This window comes from Semicossyphus pulcher, unplaced genomic scaffold, assembly GCF_022749685.1.
Source record: "Semicossyphus pulcher isolate SPU_LCO1_2020_fin unplaced genomic scaffold, fSemPul1.0.p SCAF_9, whole genome shotgun sequence".
Classification (NCBI taxonomy): domain Eukaryota; kingdom Metazoa; phylum Chordata; class Actinopteri; order Labriformes; family Labridae; genus Semicossyphus; species Semicossyphus pulcher.
The window spans coordinates 15,762,129-15,782,643 of record NW_027211770.1 but is presented as its reverse complement, the minus strand read 5'-3'; the positions used below and the strand labels follow the sequence as shown (position 1 = coordinate 15,782,643).

The window sequence follows — 20,515 nt, the reverse complement described above, 5'->3', positions numbered from 1 at the left end:
AAGTCTTCTACCTATTGCTTTTTAGTAATTATCACAGTCACAAACTGAAAATGTTTACTATCTTAAACTTGGGTTCATTCCACATTATTTCCTCATAAGTTTTTTGAAGGATACTAAGTAACATGAAAGGGAGTTTGGGGTCAAACAGACAAAAAATTACACAATCTTATATTTCAAGTTGTCATTTATATTAAAACATCCATCTAATGTGCTCACTGCACGTCGGTTATTATCTCGTTAAACGAGTTTAACATTTCCAAACTTTGATCGCTCCTGAACACACCTCCTCTGTGACGTCAATAGTAAGCGACTGTCCTCGGTTTGTGTCGGCTGCTGAGCTAACAGCTGCACCAATTGTGTTTTGATTTTGTTTAGCCTTCCATGTGCAGTTATAATGAGGTAAGACACACACCAGCCTCAGCCTTTTCATCATTTCTGTTCAGTTGTCGCTGGCCGTTCAGGCTGCTGCTTCACCTGAATCTGTATTAGCCCGTTAGCTTATAGCTAGCTCCATTGCAAGATCAGCACCTAATGTATGCGGAATGCGCAACCATTGCGGATGTGGTGCAGACAAAATTGCGCATCGATGCGACAGAATACTGAAGTCAACATCTTAGAGAAAAACGGACAAAGCTATTTAAAAATGCTACACCGTTGTAAACAGTGTTATGTTTTGTTATTGTATTTCAGCTCTGGAGGCGATTCTCTGCCTGGATGAAGCATCTCACTGTTTGACAGCAGACGTGTAGATGTAGCTCTTAGCTACAGCCTGCCTTTACAAAGTGTAGTTATGGATATTTCAGGAACCTATAAGTATAAATGAAACTGACAGAGAGGGATCTAAGTGGCTGCAGCTAGCCATAAAAGTCTGTGGACTTTATTCCCTAATTTTACAATAATATTGTCTCCCTTATTAAGATACGGGGATGGCTTGTTTTATTGGTAAAATCGTGTTAAAAACAGTATTTGAAGATAATTTTACTTTATATTTCCTATGAAATCATCCCTTACTATGTGTGGCAGCCGTACTCAAAGCAGGTTCATGATTTTAAACAGCATACTGGGAGTAATGTCTTTATCACCAGTTATACCATGAACTTGTGTTAATGGGGCAGCAGTTGCCAGTATCAGAATTGGCCCGCCAGTCAGTTCTGCTGTGAATCAGGTCTGACCCATGACTGAGTACTACGAGGAGGGGGGGCTGCTGTACGAGCAATCACCTCCCATGCACATCAAAGTGGAGTCTCCGGAGGGACCCTTTGGAGGGGGAGCCTCAGAAAACGGCTTCCCCCGGGAGGATGAGGACTCGGAGGGCAGCTGTGATCAAAACAGTGGATTACCTGGGGGGCTCCCCTTCAACGTGGTAGTGGTGCATCCAAACATCATGGCACCTGGCATGTCCTCAGACGACCTGTTGTCAATCGAACAAAGTAAGCCTTAAAGACATTGATAATATGATGTTACAAGGTGGGGCATTTCCTTGTTTATTTGTTAAATCCCACAGTATGCGGCTCCTAATGGTAACACAATAAATGATGTACATTAAGTATTAATTTAAAAAATGCTTTAATCATCAGTGTACAAAAGTACAATCTTGATATGCATTTATACATTTTATCCATACAAAAAACAGTAACAGTCAAATATGTGTTGGCTTGGAACATTTGGACACTGTTGGAGCACATTTATCTTCCTGCTTCATTTGATATTTTTCCTTACTCTTTTGGGCTGTCCTTCTACTTTTTTCTCTACAGACAGAGCTATGTCAGCGGCTTTGGCTGCTGGTGGTGCAGGAAAAAGAAAGAGTCGTTTCAGTGGAGCAGAGCTTGAGGTGTTGGTATCAGAAGTCACTCGTTGTGAAGGAGAGCTCTTCGGTCCTGCCGGGAGGCTCAGGCGGCGGGAGAGAGAGCGCATCTGGGCAGGAATCCTAGAGAGAGTCAATGCTGTTTCCAGAGTCCCACGTACCCTTCGAGAAGTGAAGAAGCGCTGGGACGACTTGAAGAGACGTAACGGAGGAAGGCTAGCGGATGCTCGCCACCGCAGCTGTTACCTGCCATCCAGCAGAGGGGCCTCAATGCTTGGCCGTCCTTCCCAGACAAGCCCCAGGCTTCAACATGCCAGGCAAAAACAAAGCACCAGACCAAAGCCCAGTTTCCCATGCTTCCAGGACACTGATACAGGTAAAAAATAAGTTGTCTGATCTGATTATGCAGCTGTTTTCTTTATCAATTCTACAGATGTAACTCATCATTACTTACAATACATGTTTTGCAGTTGTAGGAATGGAAGGATCAGAGAGAGATGGTTTGGAGAAAGATGAGGACAATCCTGAGCGGGAAAGAGACATTGGAGAACCTGAGTGTGAACCAGTAGAGAACAGCATGGAGGACAAACTGGGATTAGGCCTGGGTCTGGGCATAGGACCACCCCCTTCGTCAGAACGATGGCTGCCTCCTTCCCCCCTTTACAGTGCTCCTTTCCTCAATGGCAGTCCTCAACCCAGCAGTCCTCAGCCATCACTTGGAGCACAGCAGGGTCCACTTGAAGCCCCTCCTCGCAGCTCCTGGCTTGAAGATGAGCTACGAGGATTAGGAGAAGCAGCAATCCAACTGGGAAATCGGGTAGAAAAGAGTTTGCGGGAGTTTGGGGACGGTTTCAGACAGGACATGAGAACACTTGTTGCTTCGCAAGAGGCATTAGCAGTCAGCCTACAACAAAACAATGTCCTCTTGCAAAGGCTGTTAGGAGTGCTTGAGGCCCAGCAACAACCACAGCCACAGCAACATCGTGTACAACAAGCACACCAAACACAAACATCTCAACAGCACTTACAGCCACAGCCAGCTCAGCAGCAGCAGCAGCTACAACACATAGAACCACAGCAACAGCAACAACTACAGCAGATTGAAGCACCACTGCAAACACAACTACAACATCCTCAGCAGCAGCCAGTGGTCACCCAGCATTCAAATAATCAGTCAGCGGTAGCAGTGGTACCTGCACCATCGTCCCCTGATGTACATGGCACTTTTCCCTCTGATCCACCCACAGACACTAATGGAAGTGTGCAGAGGCCACGGCGAGGAAGAGCTGTTGATCACAGGCGAAGAAGACGGCGCTAAAGTAGAAGTACTTACGTAAACATCATGCATATTTTGTGTTTGACATGTGACAAGAAATTATGCTTTTTTTCTATCGACAATATTTCTGTGAAAAATAAAGTGAGTTATTAGGAGTGTTACTCCCACTCCAAATCAGAAATTCATCTCGCACTTAAGTATGTCTTCAGAGAGGACTGAAGTGGATAAAATAATTAAACACATGACATAATAGGGTGGCCTTAACATAAGCTTTATTCGTAGACATATATATATAATTGTGCTAAGAAACATGCTGAAAAACAGTTGCTCGGTGGACTGCACTCATGAGATTTTAATTGCCCGGACAACACCAAACTAGGTGCTGATGTTTAATATGCATGTCACTGTACAAGCTTTGCAGAAGAGCTGTAAAGCTCATGACGCTCTCTCTAGTTCAGTACTGTCTCAACTCTCCTGACACACTAACTACATCATCCTAAAGTACCTGTAATCTGCAGTTGTTACCATATATTGTAGTTATACAGCTATTGTAATTACCTACTAATGAACGCTTGTGCTTTTGTTTTGTTTTTAAACTATTTCCTGGTACGTTTCCAGCTTTGGTTGGACAATAAAGTTAGACTGTGTTCTGTTCACGTGTGTTTTGAGACAATCATGTCTTAAACATTTTAAGAATAGCCAGTTTTGGTGGTCTACCAAGCAAACAACCTTCAGGCATAAACATCACAGCAGTCTTCAGACTTTGATTCGTATGTTTCTGGTGGGATACCAGCATACATGAGTATGTAGGGGCTATTTATTATATCTTGCATGCAGTATGATGGATGTGTTTGTAGATAGATGCAAAGAAACAGCATATGGCCATCATCTAAGTAGTTTTGCACAAGCTATATTTTGTAGATAACTACTGTTCCAGTGAAATGTAACTAAACCTTAATAAAAGTCAGACATGGACTGTAAATAAATCCAGCTGATCATTGTGGATTTTTCACGTAGCATATAAAAAGTTTTATTATTAATTGTTATGCTGTAAAGTTTATCTTGAATTAATGAAGTTGTGAAGAGCGTGTTTGGCGTGTAGAACAACAATATCACAGCGGAAGTAGAACGGGACATTTTCAATTACATGTACTGAAATGATGTACTACAGCTGACTGTCAGTAACAAAAGTTTTATTTTGAAAGCCTCGGCCGGAAATCACATTCCTTGTTCAGGCTGGGTAGCATGATCCTTGTGTGTTCTTCTGGACAAGGGGGTGCATGGGGGAAACATGGCTGCCGTAGACCCGTCGGAGTCTCCAAAACGACAGAAATCCCCTGCGGAGGATGTGGAAACATGTGGGGAGAAGACCGAGCCGGCGGAGTCGGGATGCAGCTCAAATCAGAAAGATGAAACAACAGTTAATAAAACCACAGAGAGCCCCGACGAGGAGCAGAGAGCCTGTGCTGGCAACGACGGCGGTTGTATTGCCAGCCATTCCGAGGTTAGTGTCGAGTCCGGTACTGGAGCCGAAAAAAAGACATGCACTTCACCGGAGAACCCACCAACGGCCGAAAAAATCACCGAGGCTCCTGGCAGCGACCACCGGGATTTCGACTGGTCGGAAACCGAAGACGACGATGAAGGGGCGAAAAAACAAAAGCAGGAAAATGATAAGTCTGGTAAGCTAACGTTGTTAATGTATTTTACAGTTAGCTTTAGCCCCAAGGCTAACCTGGGCTGCAGCTAGCTCTCACAACTGGTTCAATACAGTGTCAACTCTGCTAATGCTAATTACCATAACAAATAAAGCTAGCAGCTTTTTCTATTGATTGTGATCTATATGTTATATTGATAGCTGTGGTTGTTGCATGCAGTTTAAGAGAATACCAACAGGATAGGTCGTTTACTGTTTATTTATGTTTTCATAGTTATTAGAATGATGTGCTTTTCTCTTCCAGACCTCAGAAATGTAACACAGAGTGCTGAAGAGGTGCAGCAGGATACACATGTTGATGATGAATCTACAGATGATGCAGATGAGATACATGATGTGAAGGAGAACTCACATCCTGATGTGAGGAGCGCAGATAAGCAACTGTCGACTGAGAAGCTGGTGGGAGAAGTTGGCGGGATCGAGGAGGTGGTTGAAGATGACGAGGAGGCAGACAGAGGGGAGGGAGCTGATCCAACAGCTAAGCCAAAAAAGTGCCGTTTGGTGTGTAAGGAGTGTGGAAAGAGGTTCACACGGCGCGAGACGTTCAACCTTCACCGCCACTTTCACGCACACGCGGATGAGCTCACGCCCCTCACCTGTAAAGAATGCGGCCTTACCTTTCAGCACCGCAGCAGCCTCATCAAACACAGAAATGAACACAAAGAAAAGGAGGAGCAACTTCTTATTCCAAAGAAGGAGATGCTGACACAGGAGGAGGGTAATTTTGAATGTGCAGAATGTCAGAGGGTCTTCTCTACAGTGACTAAGCTGAGAGACCACAACTGCAGCAGTACTGTGGAAAAGCCTTACCACTGCCCCCTGTGCCGCCAAGAGTTCCAGTTTAAGGTGTCTGTCACTAAGCACATGATGACTCATTCCCAGGAGAGCAACTTTACATGCCAAGAGTGCAGCCAAACCTTCCCAAACACTATGGCCCTGCGCTTCCATCAGCGGTGTCACACCGCCCTGAAACCCTATGAATGCCCAGAGTGTGGCATGGTGTTCAAGCACTACTCTGTCATGGAAGACCACCGTCGCAAGCACACAGACAACACACGCTCTCACCTGTGCAACATTTGCGGTAAGACCTTCAAATACAGCAGCCTCCTCCATCAGCATCAGTATCTGCACACAGGACAGAAACCCTTCCGCTGCCCTGAATGTGGTAAAAAATTTGCCTTTGCCCAGAACATGAAGGCGCACTGCCGCCAGCATAGACGGCAGGAAACAAACTCCTCCACTGAGCAGGCAAGCAAGCCGGTCCCTGTGTCCACACAAGAGGCAGTCAGAGGACCAGGAAAAGAGAACACGCACCATATTGAGGAACCCAAACGCACATTTAACTGCCCCCTTTGTCCACAGACCTACTTGGCACCAGCCAATCTGAGAGCCCACATGCTTATTCACGAGGCCGAGTATGAGAAGCTTGAGAGAACACCTAGACCCCCGACTGAGATTAACAAGGTCTGGGAAAAAGGACTCACCTGTCCCCACTGCCCAGGTATTTTTTGTGATGAAGCCAGTTTAAATGTACATATGTTAAGTATCCACAAGTCTGTAGCACAATTCGTAGAAGAGGTGGCAGCCCCACCTAAAAAACAGTTTGTTCCTTTAAGCAGTGGTAGTGTGCAGGGCAAGTGGAGAGGTGACGGTCTTAAGTCTTACAAATGTTCTGAGTGTGGAAAAACCTTCCGCCACCGCTCGGTGTTAGAGCTGCACATGCGCATACATTCCAAGGACAAGCCTTACCAGTGCAAAGTGTGTGGCAAGGGCTTTAGATTCAGTAGCTACTTACAGCAACATCTCATCATCCACACAGGCAAGAAGCCATACAAATGTCCCGACTGCGGGAAAGACTTTGCCTTTATGCAGAATATGAAAACACATCAGAAGCTGCATCAGGAAAAACCGTTTCGCTGCACCAGCTGCCGCAAAGGCTACAGCGACGAGACCCAACTGCAGCACCATATGTTATCACACAATGGTGACAAACCTCATAAGTGTGACCAGTGTGACAAGAGCTTTGGATTAGCCTATCTGCTCCGTGATCACATGAACACGCACACAGGGGAGAGACCTCATCACTGCAGCGAGTGTAACAAAAGCTTTTCCTGGTTTAGCAGCCTGCTAGTACACCAGAAGATCCATGCTCGCAAGCGCCAAGGTTTCAGCCAGTTTAATTCTTTCCCCATGGTTGCTAGGATGAGAGGAAGGGGGAGCAGGGGGAGGAGAGGGGGGAGACCCATGTGGGGCTGGTCCAGGCAATTAGGAGGCTCAGGGATGGTTAGTTCTCAGCCGTCTCCTTATCAAGTTTCTGCACTGCGAGATGCTGAGTTGCACAGAAGGGCAGTTCAGACACAGTCTTCCATGCTCTCATCTCGCATGGATTTACAAACCAGGCAGCAGAAGGAACCGTGGCTGCCTGACCTTCACCCTCAACCGGTGCAGTGGAAGGTAGATGGTGGAGAGGTAATGCCTGTCCCAACATCTCAGCAGCAACACACAGCGCCACAACAGACACAGTTTGACAGCCTGCCACATTCAGGCTTACAGCAGCACCATCAGAGGAGTCCAGGCTGGGCAGATAGCTCTTCGATAACTCAGTCAGGCTCCACATCTGCTCAGAGCTCAGAGTCGGCACACTTGAAGGAGAGTCCAGCTTCTATTGTCGGCTCCTTCCTGGCAGCTGTGCCACAAAAATCCAGTCCGTCATCAGTGAGTGAGATGGAGCAGCACCGGCAGCCCATGCCTCTTATTTGGAGTAGCCCACCCACATCCACAGTGCTAGCTTCCACAAGCTCAATGCAACATGATTTTTCTATTCCGTCCTACATAGACGGGGCAGCTCTGTGGAGTGTCAGACCTGCACTGCTGGCTAATTCACAGAGCTCTCCAAATAAGCTCGGTCAAGAGCTCCAGCTGCCAAGATGGCCAGGTGCCTCAGTGTCAACACATAAGGAGCCTTCCACACCTTCTAAAAAAGAGGACAGTAGAGTGTGGGACCTGAGTAATCCTCAAGTTATACCGTCGACTGTTAGCCACACAGAGAAGCCGTGGAACGGCTGTGAGCTGCAAAGCCAGTGGGCTTCAGGCTTAGTAGGTGCATCCACATCAGCTCAAATAGACCAAAGCAGTGCTATGCCAATTTCCACTCCTGTTTCTCATGGGGTAGGTAGCACCTTGTGGGACATACAAACACCACCAGGTATTCCAAAGACTATAAACTCTGAGAAATTAGTAAATAATCAAGATTTTCAGCTGCAGCAAAAGCAGGTGTCTTCTGGCTGGGCCAATGTACAGAGCCAGACGTCACAGAAGGTTCCTATCTCCATTCAATACGAGCCTCATCGTTTTGGTCAGGGGATTGGAACACCAGTATGGGGCTTCCAAAGTAATCCCGTGGGTCCTCAAGCGCTGCTCACTGGGCAGCTCAAACCAGGGAATGGACAGGAGCTGCAGCAACAACCCATGGTAACAGGAACTCAAATAATCATAAATCAGCCTTCTCCCTTTTTCTCACCTCCACTCGCTCCGCTTCCCCCTCCTCTTGCTTTGCCTGGCACTCACCCCCTTCACTCTGTCGCAGTCGGTGCACTTGCAAGGCCTCCACACCCAAATATTTTTTTTACGCCACAGGCAGTCATGAGCGAGAGGCCACACATGGCACAGACCCTACCCCTACCTCAGCTTACCCCTCGGACAGAACCTCACAAACTTGGACCCCGTTTGCCTTTTGCTCCAGAACGGCTTCTCCAGTGCATGATATGTGGGTGCTCTCTTCCACGGGAGCTGGATTTACAAATGCATTACTTGCAACATGCACAAGGAGAGATTTGACCTTTCTACACTAGCAACAAGACTTAGTTATGTTTTTTATATATTTTATCCCAGTAGAACCTCATTTATTTGACCCTTAGTTTGGCCAGCTAAGTGGATGGGCATTAGAAACTAAAAGATTAAAGTGAAACTTGATTTATTCTGCTCACTTGATACCCTTGTGTAAAAGAGGGTGTATACTGTTTATGTGCCATTAAATTCCTCATCATCTTTTAAAACACATTTCTATCCAAAAACTTTACTGGTTTTAACAACACTGAGGGGTGCAGATTAAGAGGTTCTGCTGTATTCATTTCATTTATTGCCAATGCTGTTAGATTTAGATGATATTAGTACTTTTGTAGCTCTGTTCATATGTCCCGAACCATTTGAACTGTGTTTCTTCATGTACAGTATACTGTGTGCCTTTTATGAGTACAGTCTGCATGTCTGCTGTCTTGGTATTCTAGGCCTAGTTTGTGCTAAAAGTAGACTCAACAATGTGACCTCACTCCCAAAACACAGAAACTATTTCCAACATCCTGTAAAGAATAGTTAGTTTTTGCTTTTGAGGAGGGGAGGGGCGGGTTGTTGGGTTCACAGATTACATGTGTCAGAACATACAATGAAAAGCTGACTGCATACAGTAGGAAGCACTAGTATTCACAGGGCCAATGTCTAAATATCTCATTAGTTTGTAGTCAATTTGGTCACTGCAAAAGTATCTGTAAACAAAGGGGATGTTTACATCATTTCACAGTAAGGGGTTTCTTCAAATGTAACTCAAGAGATTATGTGGAAAAGGGAGAAAGTAGCGTCATAACGCGTTTATTTATGACACTGTTATTAAATAGTGAATTTTGTAATAAATTAAAACTAAAATGTATGTGATATTTTGTCATTAGTATATTTACAATGGCAAGACAAACAAAACTGATTATATAAAATGGACGTTTTGCTATAATCAGTCCATTATCTGGCAATGTGTCATGATTTATGTCCTTGATAATTCTATTTTAATCTGATTCTGGGCACCAGTACTTAGCACCTACTGACACGCACTGTGGATCTTTTAACAGAATGAGTATTTCAGATTGGAAGGTCTCCATGCTAATAAAATAAGGTCCACTTTTGAGTACAATTCAATGTATTTTTTTGTGAATACTAAATAATTTCATTCCATAACAGTAGATTTAGCAGAGTACACAATCCTGTCTCCTCTTACAATAATGGGCATTTGAGTAGCTTTAGTGGCCCAAAAACTGACTGAAAATCTTCATTACTACTGTAAAATAAACACATGGTTCATTTGTATAAAAATGCCTGTCCCTGTGTGTCTTGACCTTCAGCGTCTTAAGGTTAAAAAATATGTGCCCTTCTACCTCTATCCACTGTTTTAGCATGGAAAGAAATAGAAATTTCCCATGATGTCTACATATTGGATTCAATAAAACTTGCCTTTGATTATAATGTTGTGTTGCACTGTGCTTGTTGGGTTAAGCATTTTTAATTTTTTAAGTTTTGAATTTGTTTGTAGAAAATTAGTTGTAGTAGAGTTGCAAAATGCATCAAGAGCCATGAAGGCCAATTGTGATAAAACAAAATTTATCAGCCTGCCTGTAGGCAGAGCACATATGCTATGCAAAGAGTCATTCAGTAATCTGGTAAATTTGGACCTAATTGGGCCTCTTAAACTCCTGCTAATTTATAATGTTTGTATTGTTCCTGAAACAATCAATCACTGGTCCACTAACAGGGTGAGAATCAAATAAAATCACTGTGAGTTTCCTTGCTGTTTTTTTATTCTAGGAAGAACCTAATGTGCCAAGAAGTATGGTCTGAAGGAACCACGACTGATAATGATAGTTTCAGGAAATAATGTTTGAGTGTTTATGGTAATAATATTTATGTATTTACAGTGTGGGTGGGGTCAGGATCTGCATATAAATGACCTATAATCAAAGTAGCTCATTTAAAAGTAAGTGGAAAATGTTAACTTTGCATGGATCCTTTAAAAGCTGTTCAGCCTGTTTAACTCCTTGAGATAACCCCAATTAGAATCATGACGTTTTGAGTTAGATTTTGATCTGTGGACTCACTGCAGGTCAGCTGAGTAGTTTCTTGAAGGGGAAAAAAAAACAGACGAAGAAGAAACCACTTCCGCCGACGGATGCGCTGCCTGCTACACAACGCAGGTGTCTGTGCACGAGACAGCTAACTGTGATGTCCATCATCACCAGTATTGCTAACATTTTTACAAAATGCTATGTTGTAATGGACTAGATTAGCAAAAATATTTTCATTCTTTTTTACCTCGTTCTGGGTTGAGTGACTGCGGTTAAGAGAAAAACATTTTGCAACAACGGTGACGCTGTTAAGCTAACCAGCACTAGCTCGAGTAAGCTAGTGCTACCAAACAGAGCCACGCCAAGATGGACGAAGCTGCTGCTGCGGTCAGAGAGGACGGGGCTGAAAAGAAACCCGCCAGTGTAGACCCAACATCTGAAGAAAGCGTTGGTCCGTCTCCAGAGGATGAAACTGATAGTAAGTATTCGGTACCCGCCAGTAACGCGTAAACCTGACTATGATACGAACAGTGTGCTCAGGCTTAGCTACCTCCTACACCAACTTCAGCGCAGGGACATGAACCTCTTGTCATTTTGCGGCGAATGTTTAATGCTTACAATTAGCATAATGCTGCATTAACTTGTTCCTTTACATATCAACTCAGGGTCTATTATCCAAGTCTTTTTCATGGATGTTCATTCTTCTTAGCTTATACTGTATCCCGGCATCTCTTTTTGTAATCAAAATTAACATACAATCAATGCACATACATTAGAATGCCACTTCCAACCCGGGGTGAGATGTTTAAATGCCAAGGGATGAACAAGAACGACACCTCACTGATGTCTTTGTAAATTGAAATATTGTTACTATTTTTAAGTCCATTGTTGACAATAATATAATGAAGAGAGTGGGAGTTACTTGTGTATTTTGTTGGCATGGCAATGCATAAAAGAAAAAACATGTATTGTTCTAAAGACAACAATAAGGGGGATTTTGGTATCTATTTATTTAGTTATTTTGTTAAAGCAATGTTGTCATTGCTTTAACCACTGGCACTAAGTACACAAGAATATTGTGTACTTAATTTACCTGAATGCACTGAATGCCACTTGAAGGCAGCATCAGTACTGTCTGTTGTCTCTTTCTCTTTTACTTGCTGGTGTGATCCCAGACTGAAGGTTCAGCCTTTCTGGATGTGACGCTCTGCCAATAATATTAACCTGCCAATAATATTAATTATTATTATTTAAATTGCCATATAGGCCTAAAGTATATGGCTGTTTAAACGAATTGTATCACATATCAAAAGCACCGCACAGTAAGGTGCTGTTAAAGTTCTCTGATTCATCAGTAAAACTGCAGTCAATTTGGATATAATATGGAAACCTTTTGTTTTCATAACATGGTTGTTCATTTTTGAAGTGACTCAGCTTTTAAGCTAAACCCAAACTATACCATTAGATGTGACTGTGAAAGTAGCATCAGCTATCGGTAAAGAAAAACACTATTTTCTTTCACAACCCTGTTGTGCTATCGCACTATTGCAATTTGGGGATTTTGTAACTTCTACTTTATTTAGAAATGCAACACGTTCTGCCGTAATCCTTTAAATAAGTAAATGATTGAACTACGAATTGGTCTCTTGGCTTATGTGCTGTATGTGATGCCCCCTTTCTAATTTATTTGAAAGGCTTCCTATAATACTGTAACCATTAATAATATTTTAAAATAAAGACATGATTTGCATCTGTTTTTTTGTGATCTCTGTGTTTTGTTTTTTGTTTTATTGGTCTTTCTTTAACTGGAATCAGCAGTGGCTTTGACCTCCTATTCTCCCCTTTCTATTTTTAGGGGTTGGGGTTTTCTGCTGTCGGGATTGCGGAGAAGCCTTCAAAGAGGAGGCAGCCTGCTTGGAGCATCGCCATCAGCACCTGCAAGAAAGCGCAAATTTAGATGAACAATCTGAGGGTTTTCATGATGCAGAAAAAGATATTGAAACAGCCCATTCCTGCACTTTATGTCCACTCTCATTTGTTGAGCCAAGTGACTTCCACTTGCACATGGAGACGCAACATGGGGAAACCTCACAAAGAGTGTCTAGTACTCAACAAAATTCTGGGACAACAAATCAACACACCTATGAATGTCAAGACTGTGGCAAATGTTATGGTGTATTCGGACACTTTCTCAACCATCAGCGCTCACACACGCAGGCCTCCAAATCAGTTTTTAAAGACCTTGAACATTTGAAAAAAAAGTCATTTCAGTGCGAGTCTTGTGGCCGGAGTTATTCTCGAGCTTCAGCTCTTGATGCACACCGTCGTTGTCATGAGGAAAAGTTAATAAAGGCAAAGAACAGGAGTTCAGGAGATCAGTTTCACACTGAGGAGTCAACAGTTGAAGCCAAGCTCAGTGAAAACCAGACAGACACTCCTGAAAAACCTTTTAAGTGTTCATGTGGTAAAGCCTTTACAGCTTCGATGCGCCTTAAAACACATCAAAGATTTAGTCGCAACAGTCAATGCTCTCCAGAGGAAATGAGAGAAAAACCAAAGAAAAACTGCAGTGAATTTCACTGCAGTGAGTGTGATAAGGCTTTTACTAGCTATATCGCTCTCTTCAACCATCAGCGATGGCATTCAAATTTCTCAAAAGATTCTGGGAAAAAGTTCCCATGTGAGGAATGTGGAAAAGTATTTATGACTCTAACTTTCTACTACAGGCATAAGCGCACCGCCCACAGCGATGAGACCCCAGCAAAGTCGTTTCTTCATCAAGTGTGTCAGCTACAGAAGAAGGCATTTGAATGTAAAGATTGTGGGCTTAAGTTTTCCAGGGCTTCAGCACTTCACTCCCATGAACTTCATCACACGGATAATTTCAAAGAAACAGAGAAGGGGGCCCAGACCTCCCTGCCACCTCAACATCATACACTTGGAAGTGTAAGACAGGACACTGAGCAGGAACTAGTGGAGTCGGAGAATATAATTCCTACCAGTATGGCGGAGGAAGACTTGCATGTAAATGAGACTGATGACGACATGGAGAGTTATGAACCTGGGGACTTTAATGTACAGGTGATAAGTGCAAGTGAATCTGAGGACGAGCCCATCCAAGACCTGAATCCTGATCTTGAGCTGCTGTGTGAATCGGATCAGGAACAAAGAGACGACTGTGACACTGGAGTTTTCCACAGCAGAGTTTGTTCAAAACCAGAGATGGATTTGAAAATTGTGCAAATTGACTTTGAGCAAGATGACATGCAGAGTGCACTGACAGAGGGGGAGGCCGAGAGTACAACGACAGGCGAAAGATTTGATTGCCCAGATTGTTACCGTTGGTTTACTAGTGCTACATCACTGCGCGTTCACAGAATGTGGCATGGCATTCGTAAGAGAAGACAACAGACTCAAGGTCAGTCAGAGGCAGTTCACACATGCGACACATGTGGCCACGAGGCCAGTAACTTTGCAGCACACTGCAGTCACATACAGCAACACAAGAATCAAAACACAAACAATGATGTAATGTACCAGACAGAGGGATTAGACAAGAAAAATTTTAAATGCAATGAGTGTGGTAAAAGCTTCTCACGTTTGTCTGCTTTAGTCTCTCATCAGTTGCATCATCCCAAAAGAAAACAATTCCAATGCCCCGATTGCATGATGTCTTATTCCTATGCTGCTAGCCTATTTAACCATATGAAAAACTGCTCTGCACAGAAGAAAGAGAACATTTCAGTCACTAAGAAAGAGTACAATCCAAAGAAAACCCTTCTAGGCCCAAAGATTTATCATTGTGAACAATGCGGGAAGGGTTTTTGGTCTCTAGGAGCTTACTCCCACCACAAGCAAAATCCGACACAGTGTGTAGATTTGAGGCTACGAAAAGGTGAGGCAGGATCTTTGCACTCAGTTAATGGACACCCTCGCTCCGGTGTTAAGGTTGCTTGTCCGGTGTGCGGTAGAAAGTTTCGTCACAGGGGCATTATGGCATTACACATGCGAAAACATGAAAACGGAAATCACAAATGTGAGCTCTGCAGCAGGTCGTTTCGCCTTTTTTCCAGCCTCCTCAGACACCAGGTAGTGCATAATGACCAGTTACTCCCACCGCCCATTAAGTCTTTCCAGCATCAGGTTGAGCAGTTGAAAAAGAACACGTACAGCTGTCCCGACTGTGGGAAGTTGTTCTCACGGGCCAAAGCACTTCAGTTTCACATGAAAAGCCACGGGTACGAGACTGGCCACTCTCCATCATCACCCCGATCCACTGTCACTGTGGAGGATCTCCAGTGTGCAACATGTCTCGCGTATTTCAACAACAAGGCTTCTTTAAGGGCCCATCAAAAACTTTGCATTAAAAGAGACAGGCAAGCTGTTGATTATAAGTCGGAGCCCTCTGAAAATGACAATCTAAAATTGCACAAGGATAGTATGAATGTTAGCACAAGCTCTGAACAAATATATCTGACTGAAGTTAAGCATGAAATGAAGAGTGAGGAGCTAAAGATGGAAAACCCAAATACACCCAATTTGAAATACAAATGCAAAAAGTGTGACAGAAGCTTTTCAGTGATTGGAGCTTTGAATTTTCACAAAAGGATTCATGCAGAGGGTTACAAACCTGTAGTAAAAACCAAATTGCCCATGTCCGTAATGCTTGTGAAATCTAAACCGGAAGACTCAAGTAAAGGACTATTTCACTGCTCTGAATGTGGGAGGCGATTCATGTCCAACTCGGCGCTCGGCTCCCACAAAAGATGGCACAAAGAAAAGAAACTTTCATGGTCCGTGCTAAAAGATGATGATTTGAAAGCTGTAAGCCACAAGACAGAGGGCGGACCCTTTCATTGCAACAAATGCAGCAAACAGTTTTTTAACCATCGTGTTCTTCAGCGCCACCAGATGTTTAATCCTCAGTGTCAAACCAAACCAGAGCTCGATTCAGACAAGAGTACGGAGAGCAGCAGCACACCGAAACATCCTGAGTTTTCATGTCCAGAATGTAAACAGACATTTGTGCAGCGTTCACTTCTAGCTGCTCACTGTGAAAATGAGCATGGTAAAAGAGACTGCCTCGCTTTGGTTGACCAAGTTCCAGAACAGGTTGATGTGAACTTTAATAAGAGTGAGTCCATGTCTTTAACTCTGAAACAGAAAGCTCACCAATGTCCCCTCTGCTCTATGACATTTGCTAAAGCAAGAGGTCTGCGTGCCCACAAATGGCAGGTGCACTCGAAGAGCATAAAAGGCAAAAATAAGGTTCCTTTGAATAATAATAAGTCCATGGCCTCAAGTAGGGAAGTCAAAAAGACAGAAGATTCATCATCCAAACAAAGAGCTGTAGTAAAAGAGAGTCCTGTCTGTACAGGAAAGAAGACTATCAGATCAGACCCCTCGCCTGTGAAATTGGTCTCATGCCTCGACTGTGGGAAGCAGTGCAGCTCTGCAGGTGCCCTCTTGGACCATAAGAAGGTGTGTCTGGATGTAAAGCCTGAGTCTAAACAGGAGATCCAAGCACCCGTCACCATGGCTGAGGTTTCCCCACTTCTTAGCCGCTTGTCCGAGCATACAGCCAAATTCCTCTTTAAGTGTGACAAGTGTGGGAAAGCTTTCCAAACAGAGGAACAGCTAGGAAGCCATAAGACCAAGGCAAGGAGCCGGCCTTATTGTTGCGCCCTGTGCTGCCAAGGCTTTTGGACTGAGAATCAGCTGCAGCAACATCTCGCCTGGCACGATGAAGTCCGCTTCCGCCTCCCGAATGAGGTTCGCTATAGACTCGGCGCTGCTATGACCTCTAAGCCTCTAAAACCTAACATGCCCTCTGCTGACACCAAAGTGAAGTCCTGTCCATCCTCTCCAATGAAACCAGACAGCCTGTCACAAAACAGCCATAAGTGCCAACATTGTGGCAAAGCCTTTCTTTCACCAACTGCGTTACAAAAACACGAAACTCAGCACTGTAACAATGACTCGTATCACTGCTCTATTTGCCCCAGGACCTTCAGTGAAATACAGGACCTTATCGATCATCACCAGGAATGTATCGGTGATTACAGAAGGCAGAGTGATGCCCCCGCTGCTGTCTCATCAGGAGATACCAATGGCCTTACTTGCCTTCAATGTGGAACTACTTTTTGTCAAGAAGCTGATTTGCACCAGCACTATACTGAACATGCTCGTAGGGTGTTTTAGACTGAACTACACGGAAAGGACTGAGATAAAGACACTGTAGATTGTTGATTTTGCCGAACTACTTAAATGTGTTAAGCTACAAAAATTCCTATGAGGACTTTGTTTTGATCGATAGAAAGATGCTTTCCCTATTCATTTGTATATTATGTATGATTCTTTATGTTAGAAAAATATTATGTTATATTCCTATACCCATGGTTTCCATTACACTGGATTAGTTTATGTACATATGTTGAAGACAACTTTTATAAACTTGTGAGATGAGATGTCACAAATGGATAGTTTGTCCCTGTTTTACTCGATCTGTTGAACCTTGGTAATCTCTTTGAGGATCACTGGCTGAAGTATGAAAGTTCATACATTTGTCAAAATGGTTAAACCATTTCCGAGAGAAATAAAAAGCGACACTTTTATTACAAAACTTATGGAGATATTGAGAGGAATCTGCACAAGACATGTATTCTTATTTTGCCAGTATCATTTTAAATGCCTGAGGTTTGCCAGGTTCAGAGAGGGGGCATATGAAATTCAACATTATGCACTGCTTATGTCGACTAGTAAAAAGAAGAAAACATTACAGCTAGTTAGAGCAGAAAACAAAGTTCACAGTCAAGTAATCGGAGGTTGTGTACAATATGTTTTACTGATGTTTTAGCTCCCATGTCCTATTCAGTGTTACATGTCTGTGTAGTGGGAAGATTTATTCATGACTTAAACTAAAATGACACTTTCATGTGGGGTGGTTGTTCGCTAACTACTTGTAGTGTATAGTTAAAAAAAAGTATTTGTATTGTAGAAGAGATGTTTCTTTGCTCTATTAATAATGAATTACTCTAGATGCACAACATACGCCCATGGACTACTTGTTTAACTTCCTGTTTCTGAAACAAAAGAAGAAAAGCTCTGTTAAAAGTAAAATAAATAGATTAATTTTTCCCTGAAGTTTCTTGTTTGCGTGATTAATTCAGTCTCACTTAAGTCGACATGCATGTTTACACAATCGCCATCTGGTTTCGTGAAAGATTTAACTGATTGGCGCTCATCTTCTGATTAGTTAAAAACTGTTTGACATTCAACTATTCTCAAAATCTTTTTTTATACATGAATTACCTAAAGATGGCTGCTCTATACACGGAGGATCACGTATGTGCCACCTGAATAGTTACTTTTCTTGTGGTGAATAATTGAAATTAAAGTTATGCCGTGCATTTCAAACCTTGCAATTAAAAACTGCAAACTGATTCTATTTCTCAGTCTGCCCTTAAATGATAAATTAATTTCAATGTATAATTAGCAAATTAATATAAAAGGAAATCATTCACATTTGGTCTGGTACCTGATTTAATATTTAAAATGTAGAAATGTGATTTCTTTAATTGAAAGATGCTTTTTCTAAGTTAACAAACATGAAAACAACCTAAAAATGAATCCAACCCGCTGAACAGCTGAAGTGCCATAAATATTTGAGCTCAAGGCTCCTTAGATGTTTCAGCTCAACTTAATTTCACATTACACAAGGCCAAAATATTAATGTTCTAATGTGCAATGAAAAGAGTTAAGACTCAGCACTTGACTTGTTATTCCCTCTCACCAATTGTTGAACGAAGAGGAGAGCCATAAGCCTCAGTTAAACATTGGCAACTTAACCAGTAATAACCAGACTGCCAAGTTAACGCTTAAACATCTTAGAAAATAAGTTCCTTAAAGAATTCAGATGTCTGCTAGTTTATTTTATGTACTCACAATATCATGATGGAGACAATATAGCACATGAAGTGATAATGTTTTTACTAATTAATGATCTAAATTGGTCTTTTTCTTTGTTTGTAGCTAAACAGTGCAGCCTTGCGTGTACGGATTGTGGCCTGAAGTTTACCGACCGGGAGGTCTTCAACACTCACCTGCATCAGCACGCCCTGGAGGAGGAGGAGGAGGAGGGTGAAGCTGACAAGGGAGAGAACAGGAACCCTGAGGTGCAACGGGACTTCAGGAGAGTAGATGATGGTAAAAACACAGACGAGGACAGAGGTAGTGATGGAGATGGGTCTAACATGAGCACATCGTTGCAAACAAACCCCTCAGGCTTAATACCAGATGCTGGAGCTGACAGAGTCTCAAAGAAAAAGAAACCCAAGTTTCATTCTTGTTTGGTCTGCGGGAAGGTTTATAAATACCTGGTTTCATTCACGAAACACCAACGGCTGCATGACAAACAGGCTCCTGCAAGAAAAAGTGTCCAGAGTTTGCGAAAATATGAGTGCCCAGATTGTGGGATGGCATTCATCAGGCAAGCACGGCTACTTAGTCACCAGAGAATTCACAGGTTAGGTGCGTCATTAAAGTCAGATTCTCCCAGGTGCAGTCAGTGTAACAAAACCTTCACCTCTGAGAAGTCATGGATGTCTCACACTGAGCTCCATAGACTGAGACCGTTTTGGTGTTTAAGTTGCTCCAAAGGATATTTCGATGAAGTGTCACTAGAAAAACACCTGCAGGGTCACTATCTGAAGCAACATAAATGCAAAATTTGCAACAAGAGCTTCCGCTTGCATACACAACTTATAAATCACTACAATACCCACACTGGAGCAAAACCTTTCCAGTGCACAGTCTGTGGGAAAGGCTTTGCCCATCCTGGAAATCTTATTTCACACAGAAAAAGACACCCTAAAGTTTATGCTGGGTCCAGTGGGATGCCTCTTGGGATGAAGAAATCTGCAATTATTGCCAAGAAGCGACTGATCAAAATGAAGAGACGTACCCTGACTACTGTCGATGGGGAAATGGATTCAAACATGGATGAGCTGCCAGGAATGGAGGAGAGCAGAACAAAAACTTTGTATGACGATGCTGAGTTTGGGGATGGTGTACGCTCTGGAGACAGCGAATCAGAAAGTGTGCAGCTACAAACAGGACAGGAGCTGGAGAGTGAGATGTACAGTGAACAGAAGTATTGGGAGTGGGAGTGCTGCGTTTGTGATATGGGCTTTGATGAAGTGGGACAGCTGCATTTGCATTATATCAAACATGCAACTGGGGAGCTGCCGATTCCACAGGATCTATAGAATCAAAGGCTTACTAAGTAAAGGCAGAAGCAATACTGGTGCCCAGGCCGAAGCAACACAATGTAAAGATTTTCTTTGATTCATTTTTAAACCATGTATCATGTGTATCTAGTGTGCTTAGGATTTTGAATATATATCATGTTACCCCACATTACAGACAAAAATCCATGGGACAAAGGAAGAGGAGGAAGCCTCAAAAGTTCAACAGCCTGATGCAATGAGATTTTTCTACAGGTTTTTGTTTTGTATTTTTAACTGAGATTAAATAGTCAAGAGCCATATGGGCAAAATCATAACGTATATTCTACCTCTATTTGTAAAACCAAATAAAATTTAATGCATTAACTTGTTTTAACGTTTGTCTTCCTGTGTGGGTAAAAAAATGCATTTTAGATTTTTTAACACAATGCAGTGTAAACATGTAGAAGGCAGTACTGTGCAGACACTAACAACGTAATTGATTAAACAACTGACAGTGTCAGTCAGTGGTTTACATTACTCGTTGGCATTGCCTTTTCTTTTCAGTCATATAACTTATACTGAGGGCTTATTCAAATATTCATGCAAAGA

The 20,515-nt window shown here is 42.8% G+C and overlaps 3 protein-coding genes across 4 annotated transcripts; all 3 read left to right on the top strand.

Annotated features, from left to right (window-relative positions):
* The first annotated feature begins 325 nt into the window (after positions 1-325).
* Positions 326-4,044, top strand: LOC138584483 (uncharacterized). Its single transcript, XM_069656732.1, has 4 exons — positions 326-399; positions 691-1,430; positions 1,755-2,180; positions 2,275-4,044. The coding sequence occupies exons 2-4, from the start codon at positions 1,175-1,177 to the stop codon at positions 3,120-3,122; spliced, it is 1,530 nt and encodes a 509-aa protein (XP_069512833.1). The 5' UTR covers positions 326-399; positions 691-1,174; the 3' UTR covers positions 3,123-4,044.
* Positions 4,045-4,360: 316 nt separating this feature from the next.
* LOC138583732 (uncharacterized) lies at positions 4,361-10,083 on the top strand. The gene is made up of 2 exons (XM_069655695.1): positions 4,361-4,762; positions 5,042-10,083. The coding sequence occupies exons 1-2, from the start codon at positions 4,372-4,374 to the stop codon at positions 8,632-8,634; spliced, it is 3,984 nt and encodes a 1,327-aa protein (XP_069511796.1). The 5' UTR covers positions 4,361-4,371; the 3' UTR covers positions 8,635-10,083.
* Positions 10,084-10,866: 783 nt separating this feature from the next.
* LOC138584796 (zinc finger protein 709) lies at positions 10,867-20,247 on the top strand. Of its 2 annotated transcripts, none has more exons than XM_069657109.1 (2): positions 10,867-11,157; positions 12,535-17,811. In XM_069657109.1, the coding sequence occupies exons 1-2, from the start codon at positions 11,046-11,048 to the stop codon at positions 16,878-16,880; spliced, it is 4,458 nt and encodes a 1,485-aa protein (XP_069513210.1). In that variant the 5' UTR covers positions 10,867-11,045; the 3' UTR covers positions 16,881-17,811. The 2 variants fall into 2 exon arrangements, with proteins under 2 accessions (XP_069513210.1, XP_069513211.1); XM_069657110.1 differs by lacking the exon at positions 10,867-11,157 and adding an exon at positions 18,711-20,247 and having other exon boundaries at positions 12,681-14,097.
* The last annotated feature ends 268 nt before the right edge of the window (positions 20,248-20,515 follow it).

Excerpts from the sequence above, each read along its gene's own strand:
- LOC138584796 (XM_069657109.1), top strand. The coding sequence starts at position 11,046 with ATGGACGAAGCTGCTGCTGCGGTCAGAGAGGACGGGGCTGAAAAGAAA. Across the intron at positions 11,158-12,534 it reads TCCAGAGGATGAAACTGATA|GGGTTGGGGTTTTCTGCTGT; the intron begins GTAAGTATTCGG and ends TTCTATTTTTAG.
- LOC138583732 (XM_069655695.1), top strand. The coding sequence starts at position 4,372 with ATGGCTGCCGTAGACCCGTCGGAGTCTCCAAAACGACAGAAATCCCCT. Across the intron at positions 4,763-5,041 it reads GCAGGAAAATGATAAGTCTG|ACCTCAGAAATGTAACACAG; the intron begins GTAAGCTAACGT and ends TTTCTCTTCCAG.
- LOC138584483 (XM_069656732.1), top strand. The coding sequence starts at position 1,175 with ATGACTGAGTACTACGAGGAGGGGGGGCTGCTGTACGAGCAATCACCT. Across the intron at positions 1,431-1,754 it reads CCTGTTGTCAATCGAACAAA|ACAGAGCTATGTCAGCGGCT; the intron begins GTAAGCCTTAAA and ends TTTTCTCTACAG. Across the intron at positions 2,181-2,274 it reads CTTCCAGGACACTGATACAG|TTGTAGGAATGGAAGGATCA; the intron begins GTAAAAAATAAG and ends CATGTTTTGCAG.